This window comes from Canis lupus (assembly GCF_048164855.1).
Source record: "Canis lupus baileyi chromosome 5 unlocalized genomic scaffold, mCanLup2.hap1 SUPER_5_unloc_2, whole genome shotgun sequence".
Lineage (NCBI taxonomy): Eukaryota > Metazoa > Chordata > Mammalia > Carnivora > Canidae > Canis > Canis lupus.
Genome location: NW_027326409.1, coordinates 233,871 through 246,099, shown reverse-complemented (window position 1 = coordinate 246,099; position 12,229 = coordinate 233,871). Strand labels below are relative to the sequence as shown.

General features: G+C 49.5%; 1 protein-coding gene and 1 long non-coding RNA gene across 11 annotated transcripts in view; one reads left to right on the top strand and one right to left on the bottom strand.

The window, feature by feature from the left end:
• The window catches only part of LOC140629405 (homeobox protein Mohawk-like), a 68,053-nt gene extending 58,195 nt beyond the window's left edge, over nt 1-9,858 (bottom strand). For 3 of the 10 annotated variants that reach the window (XM_072818863.1, XM_072818865.1, XM_072818866.1), the window contains exons 1-3: nt 7,749-8,169; nt 7,151-7,471; nt 5,271-5,430 (exon numbers count right to left, since the gene is read on the bottom strand). In XM_072818863.1, coding sequence (XP_072674964.1) covers nt 5,271-5,430; nt 7,151-7,392 — 402 coding nt within the window. In that variant the 5' untranslated portion in view covers nt 7,393-7,471; nt 7,749-8,169. Of the gene's footprint in view, nt 1-5,270; nt 5,431-7,150; nt 7,472-7,748; nt 8,172-8,440; nt 8,562-8,773; nt 8,960-9,626 lie in introns of those variants that run through there. The other 7 variants (XM_072818856.1, XM_072818861.1, XM_072818857.1 and 4 more) reach the window with 6 other exon arrangements.
• LOC140629406 (uncharacterized) overlaps nt 6,705-12,229 on the top strand; it is a 186,646-nt gene continuing 181,121 nt past the window's right edge. Inside the window, exons 1-2 of the long non-coding RNA XR_012027238.1 lie at nt 6,705-6,956; nt 8,194-8,855. This is a non-coding gene — a long non-coding RNA (uncharacterized lncRNA). The remainder of the gene's footprint in view (nt 6,957-8,193; nt 8,856-12,229) is intronic.

Below are 12,229 nucleotides of genomic sequence, written 5' to 3'. Positions count from 1 at the left end.
TTGGTACTAATCTACCTTCTGCTTTTGACCACTGCCCTTTTGGGGCAATCAGACATGTGTGTTTATGTCTTAAACTTTAGCACAACCATCATATAGTACAGTGTAATCCAATTCTTACGTGACTCTGCATATTTTTATTTAAATGCAATGGCCTTCTAATTTCCAAGGACATTAAGACTATAATTCTAACATACAAAAATTGGGACCTTTGAATATCATGGTGGGATTACAGTTTTTCAAATACAGGGGTCATATCCTTTTTATGTTTTATATAATTAGTTCTTACCATAATATATTTATCACATGTTAGAAGATTTTCCAAAAAGGTCTGCTGATATCTAAGATGAGCTGTCTGTAACCTGATTTCATAAGTTTGACTGGCAAGCAATCTGCTAATATATTCACTCTGCCAGTACTTTATCACTAGAAATTTACTGTACAATTTAAGGTGTTTAATATCTGCTTGCATTGTCATGTAAACAGCAAACAGTTGGTTAACAAATTTGCATAAATACTGTTTTTCTTTTCTTTTCTTTTTCTTTTTTTTTTTTTTTTTTTGGTCCTGATGCACTAATGCAAACTCCATCTGTTTCACAGAAGGTAAAAATACCAGTTCAGATTTTTCTACCTTCAACTTACTATGGATTCCTTCAGGTTGTCATGCAAATCTCATTAAATTCTATTTTACACGAAACAGGCCTCCTTACTATGGATAGGTTCTGCAACATCATTTTGATGTCAAACTCAGAGCTTAAGAAACAAGGTATTTTATAGTGAAAACTTGGAGAACCAAATATCTAGAAGTTGGAAGAGAAAAACTAGTAATTTTCATCCCTACTTTAACCAAGGTGTTTACATTCATCGTATTGACAGAGCAATCATTATAGTAAACCCAAAGGGATAAGCCAGCATCTGTCCACCTTTGAACATACAGAATTAAAAAACTTATTCTGAGTTACCCAACTGAAATATTGACAACCTCATTTCTATTCCATATAGTATAACACTTGGAATAATGTAGAAAGACCAATTTGAAATTTTGTTGAAAATTTAACAGTTGCTATAATCCTTGCAGTTGATAACTACATACATATTCCGGCAGAAGCACTCACCAAGCAAAAATGGAGTTATGTCAACAGAAGGGGCAAAATCTTAGAACAGAGCAGTTTTAATCAATGGTACATTGGTATGTTTAGCCATTATCATAGAAATGTGAAACTTCTATAAGTAAAGGAAACATTAACACCCAATCATTAAACATAATCTCAAGCTCAATGTGCATTGCACTCTGCATTGGGATCATGAAAGAAGTCAACTCAAGGAGACAGTTCACTCTTATAATCCAGAAAAAATATAATAACTATGTTTTAAAATATATACACATGAACAATGGGCAACACTGAAACCAGATATAGCACCCATCTGTCCTTCTCTGAAAAACTTCTTCCAAGGCAATTATTCTGCAGTATGCTCTATATCCTACAATAATATAAACCCTAAATGCATGCCACTTTATGTCATTCCACAATAAAGCTCTTCACATTTTGATAATACAGAGTATATTTTTTATAATGTTTAAGCAATGGGCAGCCACAGAGATTAAGCACAATGGAATATTTTGGTTGGTTAAAGTACACACACACACACACACACACACACACACACTACCTGTTAATTTTATGGAAATGTGTATATCTCATTAGGTAGTAAGATGTCAGGTTAACAACAAAGAACTCTTTTAGCTTCATTTGTCAGGGATAAATAAAATATAAGTGTAGATTAATGTCCTTAGTGCTTCTATTTATCAGAAAAAGTACCTTTTGAGGTGCTAAAAACATTTCCTCCACTAAAGTTTCAATTCTATGCTTCTAGGTTTAGTGGGACTGCTGACCAGGTTTTATGTTCTTCCTTATCAATTTAAGAGTAACAAAACAAAGCAAAAATATGTTTTATGGAAAGCTTAATGGCCTGATACACAGCCAAAAGGAAAATGTTAAATGTGAAGGAAATTATCAAAATACAAGACACTCTAATAGTTAAGGAATAAAAGTTATGTTAATTGCTTATTAACATCAGTTATAGAAACAGAGACAGAAGGTACTGCAATAAACAAGAAATAGGAGTTTGGAACTAGAAATAAGGGGAACACCCCATATTTATTCACAGACATTAAAAATATGACATATTTCCAGACATACTGAAGATGATAAAATGAGTTACATTCATGCCGTTGTATGGAACCATCATATAGCATTAAGGATAATGAGCTGCTCCCTGTGTATTCAATGGAATGGATTTAAAAACTAGAATATCTATAAGATTTCAAGACATTCTCTAGTTTTCAAAATGATACTTTGGAAAGCCACATGGTGATTATAGCGGTATTCCCCAAAAGAACCTATTCACTCTACAAACATGTATGAACAGTTTATGGAAAATACAGTGCTGGATAACATGGGGAGTGTGAAGATGAAAAAGACATGATCACTATTCTCAAGAAACCTGACTCCACAGTAGAAATTTGTTCACTGGGAGAACGTGATTCATTAAATAGGGCTCTAATTTGCAGAGATCAAAAGCTTTATTCAGCCCATAGCTTTCTATTTTTCCTCCAGAAGTGTAAAGTATTTACATAATTTATTTGGTTTCCCAGAGAGTCAGAATTTGCTTGAATGTTGAATGTATGTCTGACTTTCACAAACTCCCCCATACAATGCAATATAAGTGCAGCTGACCCTTGCACAACACAGGTTTGAACTGCATGGAACCACTTATGCACAGATTTTTTTTTCACCAAATCAGTAGTATTGTAAATGTATTTTCTCTTCCTTATAATTTTCTTACTAATATTTTAATTTCTCTAGGTCACTTCATTATAAGAGTATGGTATATGATATGTATAACACACAAAATATGTTTCTATCGACTGTTCATGTCATTGATGAGGCTTCCAGTCAACAGCAGGTTATTAGTAGTTAAGTTTTTGGGAAGTCAAAGCTATATATAGATTTTTGACTTGCAGGAGGGTTGGTATCTCTAACTCTTGGGTTGTTCAAGGGTCAGCTGTAGATAGATACGTATGTATACATACACACACACACACATATATATACAGATATTCTTACATGGATATCTTATTATGCCTCATTGAAAATAACTGGACCAAAATTGGATTATTATACTTAAAGTCCCTTGCCTATTCCACACATTTTTATTTTTTCTGTTAATCACTATAAAGTTCCAGAAACCAACTTCATTTGCTATAAAAATTTGAAAATCATTAAGCAGGAATCACTTATTATTATAAATAATTATCTTCGCTTCACTTAAAAATCAAATAATTTTGTGCATTTTTATTTTCTGAGGAGTAGTGTAAGAGAAAGAAAATACAATGAAAATATAAAGTATAATTAGAAAACCATAATAGAGTTACCAAGCTCTTAATGCAGAAAGAATGGTTATTTGCATTTGAGCTATCATTATAGGTAGAAAATAATTTGGTTCTGTATTAAAATTATGACTGCTTGCATTGCAACTCAACAGTACTATTGTACACAAAACTTTAAATGTCTCTGCTAATGACAATGTTACTTTTCATAATTAAAAAAAGTCTAAATATGCCATATGCTTTCCGTATAAAAGGACGGCAAGCATTAAGTATGGAACTGTATGATATACCAAATTAATCTAATGTTTTATTGCTGACATCATTGTGAAGTATTCAAATAGTTCTATAAACTAGTGTATTTTCAAAATAAATAGCATACCTGTTTAAACTGAAATTTGAGCATATGTATTTATTTTCACGAGTCAAGTTTTTCTGACTAGAATCACTGAAAATTCATAGTTTTATGTTAAACAGATACTGAGCCAAGAACACTAAATAAATTTTCCCCTCCAGTGCTACAGCAAATCACTATTAATACTATTGCCTGTTAACATGAAGCAAAACAGATGTTATTCTCTACAATTGTATTCTGAATATAAGCAGACAAATGCATATTATAGTTTTAATAAGCTTGAATACAAGTCAACTTTCATGCTTTGTCAAACTTTCCAGCAATTCCTAAAATGTCAACCTTCAATACTCTGGAAAGCAAGTTTTATTTTATCTAGTAGTTAAGTATTATCTTTTATTTGGGGCCTCCCTCACTATAAATTTAATGGAATGACCAAAACTTCACAAATGCAGTAATGTAGTTGCTACTATCATACATGAAACTTCTCAGCTCACTTACCTCCTCCTCCTGTTTCTGAATAAATTTGTTCTGTTTGCATGTATAAAAGTTCATGTCACCACACTTATTAAAGAAGTCTGTGGTGCGTTGGAAAGAGCATTTGATCTGGAATTACATTATTTCCAAGACTACTTCTATCCCTTAGTAACATTTAACTGCCACAGTGCCTTGGTCACATCACCTGTAAAATGCTCATTACTGCTCTAACTCACCATATTTTGGGGGAATATCAAGTAAGATTACGTACGGAAAAGTCAAATATAAAGAAGTGTTGTTCACTAGAGAAGAAACAAACCTGCACCCTTTCTCTGCACTTAACAAAGTGGTAAACCAACCACTTGAAATTGGCCTCTTCTCAACCCCAGTAGAAAGATACCAGCAGCAAAATTGTGTGGATTCTAGCTAATGCTCGGGATGCCTCTTACTTAATAAAATAAATACAATTAAATTAAATTTTAAAAAATCCACCTCTTGCTCTTCCTCTCCATCTCTTGGCTCTATTAGTCAAGGTAATTCTGAAAGTCAGCCTGTAATCGACCTTTCATGTGGGGCCCTAATGTGTAGTGCCTTTGTTTGTACACGGTTCTCAAAGTTTCAGCCAGGGCCAGCAACTTTAGTATCCTGAAAACTTGTTAGAAATGCAAATAATTGACCCCACTCCAGACCTACCCCTGAATCAGAAACTCCCGTGTGGGGCCTAGCAGTGTGGGTTTGAACAAGTCCTCCAGGCGACTCTGATGCACGCTCACGTCTGAAAATCACTGCAGGTCGTCCCATCCTACCCATCTATGCATGGCACCTTGTCATAACTCGCAGGTGACTTTTCACCTCCCTCCTTCACAAAGCACCACGCGTCCCTCCTGCATCGAGCACGAGCACTGAATCGACAGCTCAGATTGAGGGGAGACCCAGGGCAGGAGCCCGAGCCCCAGGACGGGCCTCCGCCGGCCCCGTCCCACCGGCTCGGCTCGGGAGGCGTCAGGCGGGGGTTGGCGCAAACACGCCGCGGGCCGGCTCCTCGGCCGCCGTTACCTGCACGAGCGTCATCTGCGAGCCGAGCGCCAAGAGGATCTTCTCAGTCTTGGTGGGGTACGGGTTGTCACGGTGCTTGTAGAGCCACTGCTTCAGGGGCCGCGCCATGTCTTGCAGGGCCTGCCGCTTGTGCCTCACCTTCCCGCCGTTCTGCCTGGCCCTGAGCATCGGGGGAGGGGGAGGGGGAGGGGGGAGGGGGCGGCCCGGGTGAGCGGCGCCGCCCGGCCGCTGTCCCCGGGGCCCCGGGGCCCCCCGCGCCTGGACGCCTGGACGCCTGGACGCCTGGGCGCCGTAGGCCGAGCGGCCCGCTCTCGGGGGCGTCGGGCTCCGAGGGACGCGCCCGCCCCGCGCCCGCCAGCGGAGGTGAGGCAGGGACGGAGCCGCACTAACGCGCATCTCGCTTTGAAATGGCCTGCTTGCCGCCAGGGGCACGTGGCGGCAAGGACACTGTCTTGAAAGGCGGGAGAGCTTGGCCAGCGGCCAGCGCCTAGAGCTGGAGGGGACCGGACGGTTGTTAAGCGACCTGAGGGAAAATGGTATTTAGGCTCCGGATCTCGCAGCGGGGCCGGCCCCTCTCCCCCGCGCCCGCGCCCGCGCCCGCGCCCGCCCTAGGGATGGGCCCGGTCAGGGTGCTGCCAGCTCTCGAACGTTCCCGTGGGGAGCTCACGCCTGCCTCTCCCGCCTCTCGGGAGCTTCCCGAGCTCAACCACTGGACGGCGGGAATAGAGCAAGGGATGCTGGCGGTCCTGCCGCCCCCGCTCTTTCCCACGGAGCTATTTTCTTTGATCCTCTGGACAAAGGGGAAATTCTCCACGCAAGTGTTTGTGGAGGAAGGACGCAGAACCTTAACCCCCCCCCCCACACACACACACACACACCACCCCAGGGGCCTTTTCCCGACTGAAGGGAGACTTTAAAAGGTATGGAAAGCTCGGTCCCTGAGCAAAAAGCACGTTCAAAAAGGGAGGGAAGAGGCTGAAGCAGCGCGGAGCCCTAGGAGGCTTCGGCGCTGCGCTCCCCGGCGGCTCCGGGAGGTGTCGCCGCGCGCCGCGCCCTGCGGCTCCGGGACGGTCGCGCGCCTGCGCCGCAGCTTCCAGGACTTTCGCCTCCTGAAACACTTTGAAGTGCAACTCAACGCGAAAGGACTGGTAGTGATATTTCCACGAAACCTAATCTCTATTTCACTAACCAGCAACGCCGCAGAGCAAGCAGCTGATGCAATCTTTCAGGTGGAGACGGCCAGGACGGCCGCCCCTCTCCCGCGGGGCGCTCGGGGAGCCGCCGCGACGCCTCGGCAGCCGGAGGGAGCTGCCGGCCCACCCGCGAGTTCCCGCTCCGCAGCGGCCCCTCACCCCACCAAGCCGAAACCCGGCGCGGCAGGCCGGCCGCCTCCACCCCCCCCCCCCCGCCCGGGCTCGCAGCGGGCCCCGCCGAGCCGCGCGCGCCCGCGCCCGCGCCCAGGGCGCCCCGCGCATTGGCGACCTTGCCAACACCTTCGAGGCAGCTCCGAGGCCCCGTCGCGACAGAAGATGGGGAAGGCCACGGGGCCGGCCTGACCCGGGACGCCCTGACCGCTTGGCCCTGCCCTGTTCCTTGGCATCGCGCTCAGCCCCCTCTGCCTAGCTCTCAGCCGCGTCTGCACCCGTGGGCCGGAGCGGGGCAGGCAGCCCCCACCCTGAGATGCAGGTATCGGGGCCCGAGGGGCCGTCCCAGGTGTTCTCACTTTCCAACAAGCCTCTTGTGAGCTGTCCTGATGAGCTGATTCCCCTATATTTCGAGAAACTAATGCTCGAGACCAGGGGCGGAGACCTTCCCTCCCGGGGACTCTGGGTCTCTAACCCAGGGGCCTGGCTGCCACTTGCACGCCCCGCGCCGCTCACCGCTCCCACTGTCCCGGCTGCAGGCGGGCGGGGGTCCCGGGAGGGTGCGCGTACCCAGTCCTCCGGTGTCTCAGGCCGAGGTTGTCCTTGAGGGGCGGGCCGTCCGGAATGCCCACCTCGGGGCGGGCGTGGGCACTGTCCAGGACGCCACCATAGGGCCGGCTGCCCCGTTCCCGCTCCGCAGCACCGCGGTCCTCAAAAAGCACGGCGCCGCTGAGCTTGTTGAAGACGATGGTGTTCATGGTGCGGGCTGGCAGGGGCGCGCCGCGCGGCCGCAGCGCCTCGAGGCCTGGCCGCCGGGAGCTCCGCAGGGCTCGGGTTCTAGACGAAGAAGATGCATCACGTTACTCGCTCAGTGCTCACGGCCCAACGCGTCCCGAGCCCCGGGCTTGGCCGAGGCTCTGGGCCCGGGAGCCGAGGGGAGGAGCGGGGCTGCGGCACCTGGACACGGGAATCCTTGCTCTCCCCACCTGGCTACACCGCTAACCCGTCAGCCTCCCCTCCCCCCCAACCCTGCTCGCTGGGGGGACAGGTCCCTACCCTCCTTCTGGCCCCCCGACATCGAGTTCCCAAGGAACCTCAACCAGGAATAATTTACCTGCGTTGGCAAAGGAAAGTAATTCCTAAACGAGTTCTTTTCTTGGTTTTAATCTGGAAGAACTGCAATCGGGTTAGCGGAGCCCGAGAGGCGCGGGGAGGGGGGTGTTGGTTCTTCAGGCACACGGAAGTCTAAAGCATCGCGGAGCTCCCACTCGGGTTAGAAGGAGGGATTGGAAGGAAGGGAAATTTGGGGGTAATATGAACGACTACATCTGCAAGTCCCGGTTAATGAGTCCCAGGCCACACTGGGATTCCGGGGATTTTCATGTTTTCTAGATCCTGGATGGTTTGGCTGAAACCCCTGCGTTCTAATTCTGGCTAAGGTCCCTGGGGGTAGGGGTGAGGGCAGGGAAAGTCAGCTCACTCCAGAGCTAGAAAGTTAAGTGGCGTCAGAGGCAAATGCACCACTTTGTGTCCCTCCCCCCCACCCCCGCCCGCTCCAGGACGCGCAGGGTCCCGGCGGGTCAAAGGCGCCGGAGACCCGGGCCTCCCGGAACCCGCTGTCAGTGCGGTCCTCTTCCTCAGCGCGGGTGTGAGCCTGGAGCTCGGAGCCCCTCCTCACTCGCCCCTCTCTGGAGCCTCGGGGAACCATTTCAGAGGTTGCATAGGTGTCAGGAGCGGAAGGAGGCATAGCGGTCCGCGCACCACCGAGCCTGCGGCTTCCATCCTTGGAAAAAGCTTGCAGCTCACCTCCGGGGTCGCGGCGGCCCCGAGCCTCTGGCCGCAGAGCGCCGGCCTCAGGTTCAAGCGCGCGCCGCGGCGGAGCAGTGGAGTTACCGCCCCCATCACCCCGCCTCGCGCCTCGGGGTAGCTCCTGTTTCTCCCCAGCCGCCTCCGCACTCCTGCCAGCGCCCCCTCACCCCGCCCCGCCCGGGCCGGGGCAGCCACCCCAACACCGCCAGATCTTCTGCCTCGCAGAGCGCCCACACTCGCCAACGCCCCCTAACCCCGCCCTCCCGCCGCCACAGCAGCGGCCACGCGCGACACTGAGGACCGTGACCACAAAGATTGAGAGACGGCTACCGTCAGGATTCCTGGGGAGGTGCAGCCAGCCTTCTGCGGAGTGCTCAGTGCACTATAAGGCTGAGTCCTCCCGCGCAGGCAGGTACGTGTCTGGAGTGTGCCCACAGCCTCGGCGAAAAGTGTCCAAGCAAATTTCCGTGCTTGCAGCCCCTGTTCTAAGGTCAGGACTAGCCTTGGTGGTGGTGGTGGTGGTTTTTTGTTTTTTTTTTTTTTCTTTTTTAAATCAGTGCGCGTAGTGCTTTGCGTTCACGCTGAGATGTTTGTCCAACACACCCTTTCCCACTCCGACTGTGTCTCTCCGCCCCGTGGTCCCATAGTCAACGGCGAGTTTTTCCAGGCGACTCCGCCGTGAGGTTTGCCACCCCGGACCTTTTCCTGGCTGTCCCAAGCCCACGCAGAGGTCGCAGCCACAGACACCCGGCGCAGTCTGGGTCTGCAGGCTGCAGGCGAGTTGGGAGGGGGCTGCAAGGGTCCGAGAGCCGGGTCCGGAAGCGAGGGGTTCGGGGCGTGGGGCGTGGGAAGCGCAGCTGCCGGCCCTCACCCGGCGCCCAAGCGCAGTCCCCAGCGCCCCTTTCTGCTCCTGCACCCCCCACTTCCCCTTGCCCTGCCTCGCTCCAAACTGTCGCTTGGGGAGCTCCCTGCGTGTGGAACTACCGCACCCGACGCCCGCGAACAACTGTAAAGCCGCGCAGGAGCGGCCACCCCGGGGCGCGGACCTCGAAGCGGGGTGGGGGCAGGGCGGGGAGAGCCGAGGGCAGGAGGCAGAGGGAACGCGCCCCCCCCCCCCCCCCCGAGCCAGGGCGAGCCGCGCGTCCCCCGGCGCCGAGCACGACGCGCGACCCGAGGGCTGTACCTGTGGCGGTGCGGCCGGCGGCCGGCGGCAGGGCGGCTGGCTCTCCCGCGTCGAGGCTAGGCGCGCTCCCATCCCCGCCGCATGTTCTCGGCGCGGGCTCCAGCGCGCTCACCGCAGCCACCGCCGTCCTCTCGGCTTTATTTACGCAGACGGGCGCGCGCGGCCCGGGCACAGGAATACCGAGGCCTTCTCATGTTTCTTGACTGCGCGGCCCAGCCGGCGAACATCCTGCGGGCGCGGTATCCACGTTCCCGGGCCGGCGACAGGAAGCCTCAGCACCCTCCCGGCCGCGGGGACTGCCGTTAACCTCGCAGACGAGCCGCCGCTGTAGGCGCCGCCGGGGAGGCCCCCCCGGCCCCCCTCCCCCCCCGCTCGCCGGGTCCTCCCCAGCGGGGCCCGGCTCTCAGATCCACCGGCCCCGCAGGCGCAGAGCAAAAGGGGCTATTTCCTTCACACTTAGGGGAGAAATTGGAGAAGCCGCAAGTAGCGCTCGGCTCGGGCTCCGGGAGCTGAGAGACTGCGGTGCAAATCCCGCGTCTTAGCTGGCCCGAGAGCCGGAAATTTAGCCACGCGCGGCCAGCAGGAGAGTGCGCTGCGATGCGCCCTTCATTTGCTTCGCGATTAGCGGGAGAGAAGTTAGAGCTCAGGTTTGTGCCTCTAACGTGCGAGCATATCACGGGAGGTGCTTGCGCCCCGGGAGCTTCTTTTCTGGTGTCACCGGGCTTCTGAGGTCCGGGTTGTCTCGGATCCAGGCGCACGTCCCGCGTCCGAGGCCAGGGCTGGAGAGGCTGCGCTCGCCGTAGACACAGGGGTGGAGGGAGGCAAGGCTGGGGCGAGGCGAGCCCAGGTGCCCAGCCCACGGTGACCCAGGTAGAAAGAGAGGGCGAGCCCAGGGCCAGGGACCTGCATGGAGGAAAGGGCATGGAACTTGGAAGAATCCCGAGCTGGGACACAGTGCAAGGAGTCAGAATGCCTCTCAGATTCCCTTATTGACGATAGTTCTCTTCCCACCATCACCCTAAATATAAGAGTAGCGAAAGCTGTAATTTGGGTGCAACGGTGAAGCTCAGAGCTTCTGGCAGCCTTGAATATCCTCCAGGCGCCGAGCACGAAGCCGCCCGCGTACTCGCCGCGGGCCTTGCCGCCGCAGCGACACCTTCATCTTTTTGTAAGAGCGAAAGTAGATTTTCCCAAACCTGAAAGTTATGACATCATTATTCTTTTCTCCTTAAAGGTGGCTGGTCAGCTCTGGGGCAGAGGCCCACCTAAGCATCTTCCTTTTATGGCCCTGGAAGTGGTTAAATATATCTCTATATTAAAGCTACTATTTCCAAGACTAATCACACCTTCGAATTTTCCATTATGTTATCTCCCAAAATACGCGATGGCAAACCCGGCAGTGGCACAATCTAAAGCAGAACAGGACGAAGGTTTAAGTTTTTGCGCGTTAGGCAGATAAATATTATCATTTGAGCACATTCCCCCCTGTCCTTGTTTTCCCTTCATGTATAATTTGAGGTTGGAACGTTAGCATTTTGTCATTGGCGCCGCACTTGACTTGCTGAAGTGTGAATTCAATATACACATCGGTCTACAGAACTCGCTGTGGGATTTAAAGTCCCATCATAAAATTTCAGCCACAGACTTGCAGCGAATAAGTTTCACAACAATTGATAAATTGATAATTCACAGGAAGAAAGAGAGGGATTCTCTCCTATGGCTCTATGATGGTGGTCACCAGTCATTATAATGAAATCAGCTGTAAAACGCCCCTCTGACATCTATTTTGGCCAGCTGTGCTGTGTAAAGCAACAAGCATGTACTTGGTTGCTTGTAATTTCATTGTACAGTACTGAGTTAGGGAGTAGTATATACTGCATTTTGTTGTTTTAGTCTTAACTGCATTTACACAATTTTAAAATGCACTTAGAGGACTTTCATCTTAGATATATTTACGTATAAGATTTGTTTTCTTAAAATGTGATATAAAATATACAGCAAAATAATCTTTGTGTGAAACATTTTTTATTTGGTATAGGAATAAATATACACACCTTTGTCTTAAGTCACTGAAAAAGTATTGCAGAATTATTTTAGATTATAGTTTAGTAATTAGAATCCATTTTAAAATGAAAAAAAAAACAGTGAAGGGTTGGTTTTTAAATGAAATCATATGGAGGATCCCTCCATAATATACAAATGGGCATGTGTTTTCTGATAGACCAAAATTTTTATTTTTGCAAGTTTCATCCTCTGTGCAAGAATAAAGTTTCTTCTTTATTTTAACCCACAGTTCAGACACAGTTATCATTATATTAAATTCCACCTCTTCTGAAGATGAATTTTACTGAGCTTCTAATGCTATGTTGTAATCTCAGCATATGAAATGCTGCATTATAATCCTCAGAAGCAAACCTTCAAGTTTTAGAAAACATATCAGAAGACCTAAGAGAATATGTAGTTTGTGGGAGATGGCCATGTGCAGGTGAAAGAAAAAACAGCTTAGGCCAGAAGTCAGAAAATTTGAGTCCTAATCTTAATTTTGGTTAGTTTGATCTTGGTTTAGCCTGAACTTACTAAAGCATAAAAGATGAAGCTATTAA